The 18,651-nt window shown below is 39.5% G+C and overlaps 1 protein-coding gene across 7 annotated transcripts in view; it reads left to right on the forward strand.

Annotated features, from left to right (window-relative positions):
* RNF24 (ring finger protein 24) overlaps positions 1-18,651 on the forward strand; it is a 93,181-nt gene that overhangs the window by 46,847 nt on the left and 27,683 nt on the right. For 6 of the 7 annotated variants that reach the window (XM_045362557.3, XM_045362558.3, XM_015457826.4 and 3 more), the window contains one exon: positions 8,890-9,039. The exons of the other annotated variant lie outside the window; for it this stretch is intronic. In XM_045362557.3, coding sequence (XP_045218492.1) covers positions 8,890-9,039 — 150 coding nt within the window. The remainder of the gene's footprint in view (positions 1-8,889; positions 9,040-18,651) is intronic. 7 annotated transcript variants of the gene reach the window in all.

Here is an 18,651-nt window from a genome sequence, read left to right on the forward strand (position 1 = left end):
TTTTGATTAGATCCTGTTGTCTAATTGTGTTTTTGAATTTTTCTTTATCCTTGCTGGTTTTCTAGTTGTTTCATCAGTTGTTGAGAGATGGTTTTGAAGTCTTTGAGTATAATTATAGATTTGTTTATATCTCCTTTCAGTTCAGTCAGTTTTTACTTCACAAGTTTTGCAGCTCTGTTGTTTTGTGCATGCACATTTAGGATTGCTATGTATTTTTCATGGGTTGACCATTTTATCATTATGTAATGTTTCTTTCTCTCTCTGGTAATTTTATTTGCTCTGAAGTCTGCTTTGATGTTTATATAGCCACTCCTGCTTTCTTTTGATTAATGCTTGCATTACATATCTTTTTCTGTCCTTTTCAATGTGCATGTATCATTATTTTTAAAGTGAGTTTCATGTAGACAGCATATTATTGGGTGATGTTTTTTAATTCATTCTGTCAATCTCTGTGTTTTAATTGGCGTATTTAAACCATTTATACTTAAGCTTGCCATTTTAAACTTTGTTTTCTGTTTGTTTTCATTGTTTTTTATTTCTGTTACTTGAATAATTTTTTGAAGTTCTTTTTGATTTTTTGTAGTGTTTCGAGTGTATGTCTTTGTATAGTTTTCTTACTGAATGCTGTAGGCATTATATTATATATGCAGTCTACTAGTATACTTTACCAGTTCAGGCTAGAAATCTTACCTCTTTTTATGTCCCTTTATCCTCCCTTATTTTTAATATGCTCATCTTAAATATTTCCTCTGAATACATTTAGAACCGGGTTGGAGAATTATAAGTTTTCTTCAACCATTGAATGTGATTTAGAAAACTCAAGAGAAGGAAGTTTATGGTATTTACCCTTATATTTGTTTACCATGTTGTTTCTTCCTTCTTGATGTTCCAAGGTTCCTTTTCTTATTTCCTTTCTGTTAAGACAGCTTCCTTTAGTCACTCTTTAAGAGTAGATCTGCTAGCAACAAATTCCCTTTGTTTTCCTTCATGCAAGGCTGTCTTGATTTCCTGTTTCATTCCTGAAGGGTATTTTTGCTGGATGTAGGATTTTGGGTTGAAGGCTCTTTTCTTTCAGCACTTGAAAAATGTGTTCCTTCCTTTTGGCCTCCATTGTTTCTGATGAGAAATCTCTGCTTTCATATTATTTCCCCCAATGGTATCTCCTTAGTTGCTTTCAAGATTTTTATTGTTCTTTTAACTCAATTACCTCTGCAAAGAAAAAAAAAGATTTTGTTGTTGTTGTTGTTAGTTTTCAGAAGTTTGACTATGATGTGTCTTGTTGTAGATTTCTTTGGGTTTATTCTCTTTGGAGTTTGTTCAGCTTCTTAAATCTGTACATTTATGTACAGATTCCTCAGCTTCCCGAGTAGCTGGGATTACAGGTGCCCACCACCATGCCTGGATAATTTTTGTATTTTTAGTAGAGACAGAGTTTCACCATGTTTGCCAGGCTGGTCTCAAACTCCTGACCTCAAGTGATCCACACACGTTGGCCTCCCAAAGTGCTGGGATTACAGGCATCAGCCACCGTGCCCAGCCCTGGTTCACTTATGCTTTCCCCTTTCTTCTCCGTTCTGCTGTTGGGCCCATCGCTTAGTTTTAGTTTTTTTATTTCAATTGTTGTGTTTTTCAGTTCTATAATTTCTATTGTGTTCCTTTTTATATCTTCTGTTTCTTTGCTGAGATTTTCAGTGTTTTCACTTGTTTCAAGCATGTTCATAAATGCTTGCTTAAACATTTTGATGATGGCTGCTTTAAAATCTTCATCAGATAATTTTAACATTTTTGTCATTGGCATTAACATCTGTTAATTGTCATTTCTCATTTGATTTATGATCTTCCTAGTGTTGATATGATGAGTAATTTTTAGTTGGAACCTGGACATTTTGTGTATTATCTTATGAGACTCTGGATTTTATTTAAACCTTCTGTGTTAACTGGCTTCCTCTGACACCAGTGGGTGTCAGTGAAACGGTGGGTTGTAATGCTGCTTCATTAATGCCAGGTAAAGGTAGAAGTCCAGCTTCCCTACTCAGCCTCTATTGACCTGGGGGGCAAGGACAGGGCAGGAATGGAGTTCCAGCTCTCAACTAGGCTTTCACTGATACCTCTTTGGCTGGGACAGGTAGGAGTGCTTGTTGCCAGTTGGTGGTGGTAAAATCCTGATTCTTCACTAGATCTCCTCTGTCATCACCCCAGTGAGGACACTTTGTTACTGCTGGATAGGGGTAGAAGTCAGGGTCCACATGTAGTCTCCACTGATATCACTGAGGTGGAGCCTCATTTTCACCATGTTGGGTAAAAATTCCAGCTGGCCAACATGGTGAAACTCGGTCTCTACTAAAAATATAAAAATTAGCTGAGCGTGGGGGTGGGCGCCTGTAGTCCCAGCTACTCGGGAGGCTGAGGCAGGAGAATCGCTTGAACCCGGGAGGTGGAGGTTGCAGTGAGCCGAGATCACACCACTGCACTCCAGCCTGGCGACAGAGCAAGACTCCGTCTCAAACAAGCAAAAAGAAAACAAACAAACAACAACAACAAAAAAAATCCAGCTTCCTACTTGGCCTTTTCTAACACTATCCCAGCAAAATGGCTGGGGGCATCTTGTTACATCCTGGCAAGAGTGAAAATCTAGGCTCTGCCTTCAGCCTTTGCTGGCATGTCCGTAGGGGTGTGGCCATAGTTTTTTCTGGGTTGTTTAGCTGAAGTAGGGCAATTCTTGTTTAAAAGCTTTCAGTCTTGTTAGACTACTCCTTTTGTGATTCTTTGGCTAGAGAGAACAGGTTCATTGGGGCTTTTTTTTTTTCTGTCTTCATCTGTTGGCATTCTGGTTTGCCAACTTTGCCAGCTCTAAGTCTGGGATACAGGAGACAAATACAAAGCCCAGAGAACTCATTACCATGCTATTCCTTGGGTCCCCAGGCCCCTAGTTAGTGTGCTACCTTCTGTCCAACTTAATGTCCATGTTTTTTAGTTACATTTAGCTGGATAAATAGGGAAATGCATGTGTATGCCATCTTTCTGGAGTCAGAAGTCTACCTGACTGTCTTTTAATGGAGATACAGACAGTGATTCCATTATCTTTTATTGTTGTATTTTAGTTAATAATGAAAACTAACATTTCTCAAGTACCCAGTATGTGCCCAGGTGCTGTTCTAAGTGCTTTTCGTGTGTGGAATCATTTAATTCCTTTAAAACTTTATGAAATAGTTACTAGTATTATTCTGTCTTATCAGATGAGGAAACTGAGACAGAAAAGATAAGTAACAAGCCCCAAATTACTGGCAAATCCATGGTTAAACCCCTGGCTTTCTGACTCCATAAGCCCACTCTAATACTCATGGCCTAAGATAAATCTCAAATCTATATGCTTTCCATTGTAACAACTTTTTTTTTTTTTTTGAAACTTGTCACAGTTTTTCTATCATAGAATTCAGAAATTTTACTAGGATCTGTCTAAATATAGGTCTTATTTTTAAAATAATTCTCTCTAGAACCCAGCATATCCATTAGATCAGAAAGCTTAGGTCTTTCTACTGATCAGTGACATGTTTTTAAATTTTTTAATCTTTCCTCACATCCACCCACTCAAAAAAAGATTTTGCAGAAGGTGTTTCATGTGGTCATAAAGATACTCAATAAAGAACAAAGAAGTTAGTTCCTTCTAATATGCCAAAAGCTTTCTTTTTTAGAGATAGTCTTACTTTGTCACCCAGGCTGGAGCGTAGTGGCAGTATCATAGCTCGCTGTAACCTTGAATTCCTGGGCTCAAGTGATCCTCCCATCTTAGCCTCCAGAGTAACTAGTACTACAGGCATGTGCCACCATGCCCACCTAATTTTTTAATTTTTATTTTTATTTGTAGAGGTGGGGTCTCCCTATGTCTCCCAGGCTGGTCTCAAACCCCTGGCCTCGAGCAGTCCTCCCCCCTCAGCCTCCCAAAGTATTGGGGTTGCAGGCATATACCACTGCACCCAGGCCCCTTTCTGAGCAATTTTTTTTTCCTTTGAGATGGAGTCTCTCTGTGTCCCAGGCTGGAGTGCAATGGCGCCATCTCAGCTCACTGCAACCTCCGCCTCTGGGGTTGAACCTAATCTGCCTCAGTTTACTGAGAAGCTGGGATTACAGGCACATGCCACCAGGCCCGGCTAATTTTTGTATTTTTAGTAGAGATAGGTTTCACCATGTTGGCCAGGCTGGTCTCAAACTCCTGACCTCGTGATCTACCCGCCTGGGCCTCCCAAAGTGCTGTGGTTACAGGCGTGAGCCACCACACGCAGCCACATGTTACATTTTGTATTCTTTCTTTTTTTTTTTTGTCGCCAGGCTGGAGTGCAGTGGCGTGATCTTGGCTTACTGCAACCTCTGACTCCATGGTTCAAGGGATTCCCCTGCCTCAGCCTCCCGAGTAGCTGAGATTACAGGCATGCGTCACCACGCCCAGCTAATTTTTGTATTTTTATAGAGACAGGGTTTCACCATATTGGCTAGGATGGTCTTGATCTCCTGACCTCGTGATCTGCCCGCCTCAGCCTCCCAATGTGCTGGGATTACAGGCGTGAGCCACCGTGCCTGGCACTTCTGAGAATTTTTGAAGCAAAACTAGAATACTGACTCCTGGGAAGATGATATGGTATTGTCCAGGGAATAGGAACTGATCTAAGAAAAATGTGGCTACCAAGCATGCTTTGAGGAATGCTACTGCAGCCCCATTTAGCTGTGGTGTATTGTGTTAAACTCAGGTCCTGTAGGCATCCAAATCTCAAGTAATCTGTCCCTCTTAGAACTTCTTTGTTCTAAGATTGCTGATAAAATACTCAAATCTTCTTGTCTTTTTTGTTTGTTTGTTTGGGTTTGGTTTTAATAAACTGACTGGGTGATTTGAAATTTAGGCTGAGGCTAGAGATTTCAAGAACTGAATTTACATAAGGGGAAAAAAAGGTTTTCACGTGAATGAAGTTGGAAATGCCAAGTAAGATACAACAGTGTGCTGTATGTTCTATTTCTCCTCTTTACTCCCACGAGGAGCAATTACTAAATAACTTACATGTGTAAGACTTCAATAGCAAAGAATGCATATTACTAAGATGATGAATATGTAGCCTTTTATAAATTAAAAGATTAATACTCCTGCTGAAAATACATTATGATGAAAATTTTGTAAAAACTAATGTATTACTAGATCAGGATTAACATCTTGGAATAATCTACCATCTACTTAAATTGTTGGTCCAACATATCAATTGTAGCAAAGCCATTTTATTTACTAAAACAAAGGGAGAAAAATTCCTAAAATATATGCTGCATCAACGTATCTTCTACCAGCCTAGATCCCTCTGGTAATTGGGGTTTATTAAAAGGCCCTGCTGGGTAGTGAGGACTCACAAAATTCTCAACATCCAGCCGCCAGCAGCACCAAGGCAGATGTCTCTTCCCTCTGATGACAGTGCTACCTCTACTGCTGTGTGTGTCTGAGTCTTTGTTCAGAATGCTACAAGAATTGTACCAATTTCGAGGACCTTGCAGAGCAACATTCCCACACCGCTGGCCTCACTCCTACCCAGCCTGTATTATTGGCTGCCTTTGGCCAGACAAGGTTTCTAGTTCCTGCGTCTGGAGGCCAGGTTGGCAGGCCACCTGATAGAAAGCTTCTCAGTGAGTGCAGAAGAGCTCCCTGTGGAAGGGGTACTTGGTTTGGTGGAATCCTCTCCAGAGACATTATTTTTGTCAAGGCTTCTTTTATGTTATTTACTACTTTATTTATTTATTTATTTTGAGGCAGAGTCTTGCTCTGTCCCCCAGGCTGGAGTGCGATCTCGGCTCACTGCAAGCTCCGCTTCCCAGGTTCACGCCATTCTCCTGCCTCAGCCTCCCGAGCAGCTGGGACTACAGGCGCCCGCCACCACGGCTGGCTAATTTTTTTGTATTTTTAGTAGAGACGGGGTTTCACCGTGTTAGCCAGGATGGTCTGGATCTCCTGACCTCGTGACCCACCTGCCTCGGCCTCCCAAAGTGCTGGGATTACAGGCTTGAGCCACCGCGCCCGGCCACTTTCTTTTCTTTTGTTTTTTTTTTTTTTTTTTTAGGCAGAGCCTCATTCTTTTGTCCAGGCTGGAGTGCAATGGCGTGATCTCAGCTCACTGCAACTTCTGCCTCCCGGGTTCAAGCTGTTCTCATGTCTCAGCCTCCCAAGTAGCTGGGATTATCGGCGCCCGCCACCGCGCCAAGCTATTCTCATGTCTCAGCCTACCGAGTAGCTGGGATTACAGGCGCCTGCCACCGCGCCCGGCTAATTTTTGTATTTTTAGTAGAGACGGGATTTCTCCATGTTGGTCAGGTTGGTCTCGAACTCCTGACCTCAGGTGATCCGCCCGCATTGGCCTCCCAAACTGCTGGGATTACAGGCGTGAGCCACCACGCCTGGCCGTTATTTACTACTTTGATTTAATGTCATTCCCTTCCCCCCCCCCGCCACACACACACTAAAGCCTTAATAGTTTTGTCCTCTTAGAGTTTTCAGACACTTCGTTATCTGCTATCTCATTTTATCCTTTCAGGAATTCCTTAAAGTTGATCGATAGGACAGTCATACCATTTGAAAGATGAGAAAATTGAAGTATAGATGAAGCTCTGACATTTAGACAGTGACATCCTGGGAGCAAGCATCCAGATTTGCTGACTGCAAACCTCTCTATCTTTCTACCATACCATTTTCTGTCACTTGCCTGTTTCCTCTCTCTTAGCTTGCCCAGTACAGATATTTAATCTCTTATTTTCTTTTTTTTTTTTTTTTTTTTTTAAGATAGAGTCTCACTCTGTTGCCCAGGGTGGAGTGCAGTGGAGCAATCTTGGCTCACTACCACCTCCCTGGTTTGAGCGATTCCCCTGCATTAGCCCCCTGAGTAGCTGGGATTGCAAGTGCGTGCCACCACACCGGGTTAATTTTTGCATCTTTAGTAGAGGTGCATTTTTGCCATGTTGGCCAGGCTGGTCTCAAACTCCTGACCTCAGGTGATCCACCCGCCTCAGCCTCCCAAAGTGCTGGGATTACAGGTGTGAGCCACGGCACCTGGCCTAATCCCTTATTTTCTAAGGTGAGAGATATCTTACCAAGCCAGTCTTGTCTGGGGAGGCATATTTGTAAGGGATTAAAGGACAGTCTTGGCTATAACAAGGGTCATCAAGTGAGGCCCTGTCAGAAATACAAAAGTTAAGAGCTAAGTTTTGTGCCCTGTAATTTTCTAATAGCTCCACAGCGTATGTGCTATGTATATTTGGTAAAGCACTCCTTAACTACATCCTTCCTTCCCTTTCTAAGAAGATCTGAATGTAGGAAAAAGGAAATTAAATATGTATTTGAGTAAAAGCACTTGCTCTGAGCCAACCCAGAAAATGGCCAAAGGTTCAAAATTAAATATTACCCATTATTTATGTTTGGAAGCTCTCAGAGAAGAATTTACATGGGATGAAGTTGTTCTTTGCAGGTACTGACTTCCTGATATATGTTACTAGATACTAGAAACTAATAATAAGATTTAGGTTTCAGGTATAGCCAGTTAACATCTCAGTGGTGTCAACAGTATAAATACACTCTTCTGGGAACCTACAAGAAAACTAAAAATCTGTGAATACATTTTTAATGTACCATGCATAAATAAAAGTAGAAGTTTTCTTTGCTTGGTAGAGTTTTGTTTGGGTTTGGATTTGTTGTATTCATAATTATAATTCCATTATCAGTCTTTGGTCTTAATAAGCAGGCCTGGCAGGAGCTCTTTATTTTGTAAGGAATCAAAATGACAAACTACAGCTTATCACTTACAGGAGAGGCAACTTTTATCTGTGGAATTTTAACTGTAGTGATCAGTAAGTATTCTCAAACAAACTGACAGAAATAGTCCTTTTTTTAATGTTTAAACAACACTTACTGTTTCTGATTATAAAAGTAACACATGAGAAAGGCAGTGGAGCATATGGACTGAGAGTGCTGAGTTTGGAGTTGGAGAGGCTCTGGCTGTGTACATACTTGGTCAGTCATGGCCATGGGACCAGAACTGTCTAAGCTTCAGTTTCCTTGTCTATATAAAATGGGGAGAAATTGGCTGGGCGCGGTGGCTCACACCTGTAATACCAGCACTTTGGGAGGCCAAGTGGGGACGATTGCTTGAGCCCACGAGTTCAAGACCAGCCTGGGCAACATGCTGAGACCCTATCTCTACAAAAAAATTTTTAAAAATTAGATAGGTATGGTGGCACGTGCCTGTAGTCCTAGCTATTTGGGGGGCTGAAGCGGGAGAATCACTTGAGCCTGGGAGATTAAGGCTGCAGTGAACTGAGATCACACCATTGCACTCTAGCCTGGGGTGACAGAGTAAGACCGTGTCTCAAAAGAAAAAAAAAATTACTTTAAAATGTTTTCATGACCCTTTAATACTGTAACATATGACTATATAATTAATTATTATCTCCTTGTGAGATATCTCAGTTATTTCTAATATTTTAGCATTATAAATATTGCTACTTCAAGGGTTATTAGGTTAAAGGCTAAAGAGTTTGAAGAATCTTAAAACTTTTTTTCTTTTTGCACTTCTCTGAGGTTGAACATTTTCATGTTTATTAATTACTGGCATTATTTCAGTGAAATGCCTTTTAGTGAATAAATGCAACTTGCAAAGCTTTTTTTTATGTAGAATCTCCAGTCTCTGAAATAGTGCCAGGTACATAGTAGTAAATATTTGGCATGGTGAATGAATGAATGGCAAGAATATTAACACTTTGTCTACCATATTTGTTTCAGATGGGGTCATTGTGCTTCTGTACGTGCACAATGATAATGCTGTCTTTGTTCTTAGTCTTTACCTATTTTTTTTCCATTCTTTTCTTCCCCCACAGTTCATCCATGAGCTCGGATTTCCCACATTACAACTTCAGGATGCCTAATATTGGATTCCAGAATCTGCCTCTCAACATATATATTGTGGTTTTTGGTACTGCTATATTTGTCTTCATCCTTAGTTTACTCTTCTGTTGCTACTTGATTAGGTAACCAATTTTCATTCTATGTTACTTCAAAATATGTTAAACAATCAATAATCAAGTTTCTATCCTCAGATTTTTTTTTAAAAATGAAGTATGAGAATTGGCAAAATTTTAAAAACTTAAGATGGCTTAATACTTTAATCTGTGCATTAGTAATCAGTAAAACACCTTTATATAATCTTCAATCTTATCTACTGATGAAATGTTTTACTCTGTAGGAGAAAATTGTCCTTATTCATTTTTCTGCCTTTCTGCCTTTTTACCAAATACACATATGTCATTGTCTATCTCCAAGATTTAACTACTCTCACAGAGATTTCAAAATTGCTTTTCAAGAAGGTATGGCCTCCTTGTTAGCTAAAGTCCCGACTTTAGGTGATCCGCTCACCTGGGCCTCCCAAAGTGCTAGGATTACAGGCACGAGCCACTGAGCCCGGCCTCCACTACTTTTCTGATACCTAAAGTTGGGAGTTCTCGACCAGCCTGGCCAACATGGTGGAACCTCGTATCTACCAAAAATACAAAAATTAGCTGGGCATGGTGGCTCATGCCTGTAATCCCAGCTGCCTAGGAGGCTGAGGCAGGAAAATCACCAGAACCCAGAAGGCGGAGGTTGCAATGAACCAAGATCGTGCCATTGTACTCCAGCCTGGGTGACAGAGCAAGACTCCGTCTCAAAAAATAAAATAATAAAGAAACATAAAGGATGCTCCTTATATCTCATAGATATGTTGACTGCTTATGACTTTTATTTTTTCCTCAAATTAATTAAATACTTGAGACAAATATAATTGTAATCTACAGAAAAAACCTTTACAAAACCTGTTTATTTCCAGAAATTCCTTTTTCTAACATTTCTATTAAACTATTACTTAAATAATTAGATCAGCCAGGTGCGGTGACTCACGTCCAAAATCCCAACACTGGGAGGCTGAGGTGGGTGGATCACCTGAGGTCAGGAGTTTGAGACCAGCCTGGCCAACATGGTGAAATCTTGTCTCTACTAAAAATACAAAAATTAGCTAGGTGTGGTGGTGGGCACCTGTAATCCCAGCTACTTGGCAGGAGAATCCCTTGAACCTGGGAGGGAGAGATTGCAGTGAGCCAAGATCATGCCATTGCAGTCCAGTCTGGACAACAAGAACAAAACTCCATCTCAAAAAAAAAAAAAAAAAAAAAAAGTTTGATCACAGTGTTCTAGGACAATGGGATATAAATATCATCCAAAAATGTAATTAAGAGTAAAAAGCTTAGCACTGTGTAAAGTAACCGTTAACTGAAGAAGTCCCAAAAAAAGTACTGCCACTTTTAAGTTCTAGACTTGGGGTATTTGTAATTGTAAACACCGAAGCATTTGTGTTTGTCTATTACAACACCTTCCTTAGTGGAAAGAAAAAAAAAATATGAGGTACATACATGTAAATACTTGCTGCAGCATTTAATATATTTTTGTGTTACACTTTTTTTTGCATCGTAAACACATTTATTATTACCAATGGACAATGAGTTCTTTATTATTATTATTATTTTTTGAGATGTTTCTCACTCTGTTACCTAGGTTGGAGTGCAGTGGCACAGTCTCTGCTCACTACAGCTTTCCTCTCAGGCTCAAGCGATCCTCCCACCTCAGCATCCCAAGTAGCTGAGACTACAGGCGCCTGCCACCACACCTGGCTAATTTTGTTTGTATTTTTGGTAGAGACAGACTTTTGCCATGTTTCCCAGGCTGGGATTGCACTCCTGAGTTCAAGCCATCTACCCGCCTCAACCTCCCAAAGTGCTGGGATTACAGGGGTGAGCCACCACATCTGGCTAGACAATGAGTTCTTTTAAGACTGTTCGACTAGTTCAGATTTTTACATCTCTTTCTAGCAAGAAGAGCAAGGTTTTGTGTGTTTACACAAATGTTAATATTACTGCAATTCCAATATAGTAAAACACTCAAATATAAATTAATAATAGTTTGATAAACATTATATAAATATTCAGCATTTTTTAAAATTAGAGAATTAGCCATAGCATATATAGGACCTCAGAATATAAAAATATGGTTTTTTTTTCAGACTTACTAGTTTTTTTGATAATTCCTCTACAAATGTTGATTTAACTCAGAAATATGTAAATTTAATATTCAAAACCAAATTATTTTTTAAAGAGGCAAAAAATATAAAAATATAACAAAATGTAAAAAAAGAAAATGTTATTAAGGGAGAGTTATATGTAAAATATTTAATTCTAAAATATATAGCTCATAATATATTTTGTATTACTATGTCAAAGAATTAAGTAAGCCTTTAACTTTAAACAAACCAAAAAAACTCCCACTAATGTACCAGTTTGTGATTCTGGGTAAATTCTTTGAAAAGTAAGTTATGAAACACCCTTTTACCTCATTGTATTCCTTTTAATAAGCAAATAAGTAAAGTGATAAAGAAAAAATAATGATATGTACTTAATTTTATCCTTTTGTATCTTTTTTTTTTTTTTCCTCCAAGATAGTGTCTCACTCTGTTGTCCAGGCTGGAGTATAGTGACATGAGGCTCACTGAAGCCTCAACCTTCTAGCACAAGTGATCCTCCCATCTCAGCTTCCTGAGTAGCTGGGACTCTAGACACACACCACCACACCCAGCTAATGTTTGTATTTTTTGTAGAGACAAAGTCTCACTATGTTTTCCAGACTGGTCTTGAACTCCTGAGCTCAAGCAGTCCTCCCAGCTCTGCCTCCCAAAATGCTGAAATTATAGGCATGAGCCACCACACCCAGCCTTATCCTTTTTTATAATCAGCCTAACAGGCCAGGTGCAGTGGCTCACACCTGTAATTTCAGCACTTTGGGAGGCCAAGGCGGGCGGATCACTTGAGGTCAGGAGTTCAAGACCAGCCTGGCCAACAAGTGAAACCCCATCTCTAACTAAAAATACAAAAATTAGTTGGGTGTGGTGGCACAAGCCTGTAGTCCCAGCTAATTGGGAGGCTGAGGCATGAGAATCACTTGAACCCTGGAGGCAGAGGTTGCAGTGAGCCAAGATCGCGCCACTGCACTCTACCCTGGGCAACAGAGTGAGACTGTGTCTCAAAAAAAAAAAAAAAAAAAAAAAATTAAAAGATTAAAAAATAAGCTAGCAAGGCAAAGAAATTAGGATCTGTTACACTAAAATTGAATTATCATGTTTAATCAGAAATGTTCAAACATTTCTAAACTTCATTTACTAGTCATTGGTAAAATCTTTTTTTTTTTTTTTTTTTTTTTTGAGACAGAGTCTTGCTCTGTCACCAGGCTGGAGTGCAGTGGCACAATCTCTGCTCACTGCAAGCTCTGCCTCCTGGGTTCACGCCATTTTCCTGCCTCAGCCTCCCGAGTAGCTGGGACTACAGGTGCCCGCCACCATGCCCAGCTAAATTTTGTATTTTTAGTCAAGACAGGGTTTCACCATGTTGGCCAGGATATTCTAGATCTCTTGACCTTGTGATCCACCCACCTCAGCCTCCCAGAGTGCTGGGATTACAGACATGAGCCACTGCGCCCAGCCAATTTTAAAAATTTAATCATAACGTAAGGAGCTTTCCTTTATGATGATCCTAATTTGTTACCTTTAATGTTTCAAATAGTAAACTGGGATTTAACAAGTCTTTGCAGTTAATCTAGAGATCCGTGGAGTCAGCTCCTCCAGAACTACCCTAGCTCGTTTTTTATGATAACCTAAGCTCTCCAGCACCTTCCCAGGAGGTTCTTCTGTTCTGCAGAGAGCTCCTTCCAGTCACCACCACTGGACTCATCAGAACCATAGGAAGAATATAACTTAGGTCTAAACAAGACGGTCACCACCAACCACAGTCATACACAGGATTGTAGTAGAGAATGTGCTGACTATGATAGGGCTGTGAACAGGGCACTGCTGGAACACAAAAGAAGGGCATCTTACCTTGCAAAGAAAGATCCTATTTTATAATGAATTATATTCTAATTTATGTTTGTTCATTTTTTTCCCTGATGGTTATTCTGTTTGTTTTATCTCAAACACCCAGAATTGTACCTGGCACAATATTAAGCACTTGATAAGTATTTGTTGGGTAAATGAATGAATGGTTCCCTAGTAGGAAGTCATTAGATATGCCTAAGACTAAAAAATCAAGAAGTACCAACACAAGCAAGTTACTTAGAAACTTGGAAGTCAGGATCAAAATAGTGAGCTAAAGGGGGAAAAAATGGGTTATCTCTTGGGAAGAGGGCAGATGACTGCTGATTTTTTTGTTGTTAACCCTGTAGAGCCACATATGACAACATATGTAACTTGGATAAAATTAAAAACAAAATAGAGAGGGGTGATGCATATCCCAGTTACCCTGATTTGATCATTATACATTATGCTTGTATCAAAATATTACATGTACCCCATAAATATGTACAATTATTATGTATTATGTTTTAATAATAATCAAAAATAAATTTTGAAGAATACAGGGAAATTTTGGGGCTACATTTATTATGAGGTCTTGAACCAAGATAATGACAGTAGTTCTAGAAAAGATGTTGTGGTTGTAAGAAATACTTGGGAGGTGAAAATAAACAGAAATTAATGACTGAACATTAAGGACAGAAAAGGGGATAAGTTTAGAATCTTGGACTTCTGGCTTAGGCAGCTGGGTAGATAGCAATCCCTTCAGAGAGATAGAAAATGAAATGGCACGTTTTCAGTGAAAGGATGATAGATTCCATTTCAGAGATGGGGGTCTGAGTTCCCTGAGTAACTGTCAAGATGTTTAATACTTAGTTGGATGTATAGCTCTAAAGCTTGTGAGAAGTCTGATCTGGAAAAAGGAGGTCATGTAATTAATAGGTAGAAGCTGAAGCCAGGAGTGTTGCCTAGAGAGAATGTGTATAGTAAAATAAAATGGGCCCAGGGCAGAATCCTAAGGAAACATTGATATTTAAGAGGAGCCCTTAAAAGAGACTGAGAAGGACTAGCAGGAGATAAGAGGAAAATCGAGGCCGGGCATGGTGGATCACGCCTATAATCCCAGCGCTTTGGGAGACCAAGATGGGTGGATCACCTGAGGTCAGGAGTTTGAGACCAGCCTGGCCAACATGGTGAAACCCTGTCTCTATTAAAAATATAAAAATTAGCCAGGCGTGGTGGCACATGCCTGTAATCCCAGCTACTCAGGAGGCTGAGACAGGAGAATCACTTGAACCCAGAAGGCGGAGGTTGCCTTGAACTGAGATTGTGCCACTGCACTCCAGCCTGGGCAACAGAGCAGACTCCGTCTCCAAAAAAAAAAAAAAAAAAAAAAACCGGGGCAGGGAATATTGTGAGAAAGATGCCTCACAAGTAGTGTTTCAATGGATTGAGTCAATTATGTCAGCTGCTCACAAAGAGGATAAGAATTGAAAAGTTCGTATTACATTTGACAATAAGGTTTGCATCCTTAATCTTTGGTAGAAAAATTTCCATAGTATAGGGTAAGGGATAGTAGAGGCTATAATGGGGCAAGACCTAGCTAGTAGGTGAAAGTGGATACAAGGAATATAACGCTGTCTTTGAAGAACCTTGGCTGAGAAAAGATTAGGTTGAGGGGAGAAGAAGTTGCTATAGAATCAAGGAAGTATTTTAGTGCTGGGTTTTTTTGTAAGATAGAGATTTTGGTATGTTTATGCATACATTAAGGAGAATGAGCCAATTGTGGAAGATTTATGAGAAAGAATAAATCATAGAGGTGAAAAGACACACACATAAGAGAGATAGCAATATTATTCCTAATTAGGAGAACACCTTTTCTTAAGACGGAGATGAGGGTAACTGTGGAAAACAAAACACTCATAGCCATGTGGAGCTGGGAGTGAGAAAGCTTGCATACATGACAGCCCCCTTGATTTATCTGTGTAGTAAAAAATTGACAGTTGAAAATTATAGACCGGGCGCAGTGGCTCACGCCTGTAATCCCAGCACTTTGGGAGGCCGAGGCGGGTGGATCACGAGGTCAGGAGATTGAGACCATCCTGGCGAACACGGTGAAACCCCGTCTCTACTAAAAATACAAAAAATTAGCCGGGCGTGGTGGCGGGCACCTGTAGTCCCAGCTACTCGGGAGGCTGAGGCAGGAGAATGGCGTGAACCCGGAGGCGGAGCTTGCAGTGAGCTGAGATCTGGGCCACCGCACTCCAACCTGGGTGACAGAGCAAGACTCCGTCTCAAAAAAAAAAAGAAAATTATAGGGGAAGGAGTGATAGGGTAACACTTAAAGAGAGTGTCAAGGGTTTGAAAGAACCACTGCATGAAAGCTTAGGATACTGAGCATGAATAGATAGAAGGATTAGAGAGCAATGTGGAGAATCAGGCTGAGACTGGAGACCACAAATTTGCAGTGGCCATAAGCTACACAGTTTTATAATTTCTCTAGCACTGTTCAGCATTGTTAATCATGCCTTCTTAAATACTCTTTAGATATCTGTTTAGCAATGCAAAATAAAATAGTGCAGTGTAAAATATTTGATATTTAGTGGGAGTTAGAGTAATGGAGGAATCAAATTAACTTCATAGAATCAAGTTAATTTAAGGGAAAACTTTCTAGAAGGGATGAATTTTGAGCCACAGATAGAAGAAAAAGGTGAGCACAAATTTATCCATGTTGTAGCTGGAAGTAACAAGTTCAGTTTTGGGAAAACGTGCAGATGTAATTAAAATATTCAAATAAGCAAAATGAATTAACGAATCAAGCCTAATTTTAATGACTTCTAATGGAATTCATTTTATTTATTTTTTTATTATTTATTTTATTATTATTAATTTTTTTTTGAGACAGGGTCTCACCCTGTCACCCAGGCTGGAGTACAATGGCATGATCATAGCTTACTGCAGCCTTAACCTCCCAGCCTCAACCAGTCCTACCTCAGCCTCTCAGGTAGCTGAGACTATAGGCACACACCATCATGCCTGGCTAATTTTTTCTTTTTCTTTTTTTGAGACAGAGTCTCGCTCTGTCACCCAGGCTGGAGTGCAGTGGCACATTCTTGGCTCACTGCAACCTCCGCCTCCCAGGTTCAAGCAATTCTCCTGCCTCAGTCTCCCAAGTAGCTGGGATTACAGCGTGTACCACCATGCTTGGCTAATTCTTATATTTTTAGTAGAGATGGGGTTTCACCGTGTTGGCCAGGCTGGTCTAGAACTCCTGACTTCAAATGATCCACCAGCCTCGGCCTCCCAAAGTGCTAGGATTACAAGCATGAGCCACCGAACCCGGCTAATTTTTAAATTTTTTGTAGAGACAGAGTCCCACTATGTTCCTTAGGCTGGTCTTGAGCTCTTGGGCTCGAGTGGTCCTCCCACCTCAGCCTCCCAAAGTGCTGGGATTACAGGGATAAGCCACCATGTCTGGTCCATTTTATTTCTTTACGTGAAAATAGTTTCTTTACGTGAAAATGTTACTGTTTTCACATAAAGAAATAAAATGTAAAACAAGCAAAAACCCCGTAAGGATATAGATTATTTGAACTACATAAAAATTCATATATTAGGCAAGAAAGACAAAAACCGATGAGCTGCATTTTCATGGAGCTAAAAGGCCAGTTAAACCCAAGAAAAAGTAAAAGGAAGAAAGTAAAAAAACTAAGCATGATATCAATGAAATAGAAAATAAATGTATAATAGTAAAAATTATTGAAACCAAAGCTGGTTCTTTGGAAATATTAATAAAATTGATAAATCTCTAGAAAAACTAATCAGGAAAAAGAGGAAAGAAAATATAAATTACTAATATCACTAATGAAAAAGGGATATTATTACAAATCCTATAAACATTAGAAGGTCACAAAGAATATTATGCATTTATGGCAATAAACTTGAAGTTTTGGGTGAATTACATAGATCCCTTAAAAAAAAAAAAAAGAGGTATATCAAAACTGACACAAGAAAGGGCATTTATTTAAAAAAAAAAACAAAACAGCTTAACATTGTACTTTCTGGTAATAGATGGAAAGCTTTCCCCTAAGATCAGAACACAATAAGAATGCCCACTTTATCACTACTGTTCAGCATTGTACTGGAAGTTCTAGCCAGAATAATTAGACAAGAAGAAGAAGAAGTAGAAGGCATCTAACTAGAAAGAAGTAAAACTATCTCCATTTGCAGATGATATGATCCTATATAGAGAAAATCCCGTAGGATACATACACACACACACAAACTACTGGAGCAAATAAATTCAGCAAACTTTCAGAGTCCAAGATCAACACACAAAAATCAGTTGTGTTTCTGTACATCAACAATGAACAATCTGAAAAGGAAATAAAGGAAACAATCCCATTTACAATAGCATCCAAAAGAATAAAATTTTAAGGAATAAAGTTAACCAGGGAAGTGAAAGACTTATACCCTGAAAACTACAAAACATTGCTGAAAGAAATTAAAGAAGACCTAAATAAATGTAAAGGCACCCCATGTTCATGGATTTATATAGTCTTTATAATATAGTTAGTGTCAATATTCTCCAAGGCAATCTATAGATTCAGTGCAATCCCTATCAAAATTCCAATGGCCTTTTTTTACAGAAATAGACAAAGCAATCCTCAAATTCATTTGGAACTGGGGCCCCAAATAGCCAAAGCAGTTTTGAAGAAGAAAAACAAAATAGAAGGAGTCACACTTCCTGATTTCAGAACTTCAAAAAGCTACTGTAATCAAAAAATTGTGGTACTGGTATAAAGATAGACATATAAACCAATAGAATAGAATTGAGAGTCCAGAAATAAATCCAACATCTATGCCAAATTAATATGCAAACAAGGGTGCCAAGATCATTCAATGGGGAAAGAATTGTTTCTTCAACCATTGGTACTGGGAAACTGGATATTAACATGTGAAACATTTGTACATCAAAGGACATCAAGAAAGTGATAAGGCAACCTACAGAATGGGAGAAAAATATTTGCAAGTCATATCTGATAAGGGTTTAATACCCAGAATATATTAAAAGCTCTTACAATTTAACAGCAAAAAGACAACCCAATTTAAAAATGGGCAAAAGATTTAGACAGCTCTCCAAAGAAGATACACAAATGGCCAAAAAGCACACGAAAAGATGTTTGACATTATTGGTCATTAAGGAATTCCAGGCCGGGCACGGTGGCTCACGCCTGTAATCCCAGCACTTTGGGAGGCCGAGGCGGGTGGATCATGAGGTCAGGAGATCGAGACCATCCTGGCTGACACGGTAAAACCCCGTCTCTACTAAAAATATAAAAAATTAGCTGGGCGTGGTGGCAGGCGCCTGTAGTGCCAGCTACTCGGGAGGCTGAGGCAGGAGAATGGCGTGAACCTGGGAAGTGGAGGTTGCAGTGAGCCTTGATCGCTCCACTGCACTCCAGCTTGGGCGACAGAGCAAGACTCCATCTCAAAAAAAAAAAAAAAAAAAGGAATTCCAAATTAAAAACACAATGAGATACCACTTCACACCTACTAGGATGCTGTAATCAAAAACAGAAAAATAGTAAGTGTTAATGAGAATGTGGAGAAATAAGAACCTGCATATATTGCTGGTAGGAATGCAAAATGATGCAGCTGCTGTGAAAAAGAATTTGGTAGATCTTAAAAAAAAATTTTTCTTTTCTTTTATTTT

This window comes from Macaca fascicularis, chromosome 10, assembly GCF_037993035.2.
Source record: "Macaca fascicularis isolate 582-1 chromosome 10, T2T-MFA8v1.1".
Taxonomy (NCBI): domain Eukaryota; kingdom Metazoa; phylum Chordata; class Mammalia; order Primates; family Cercopithecidae; genus Macaca; species Macaca fascicularis.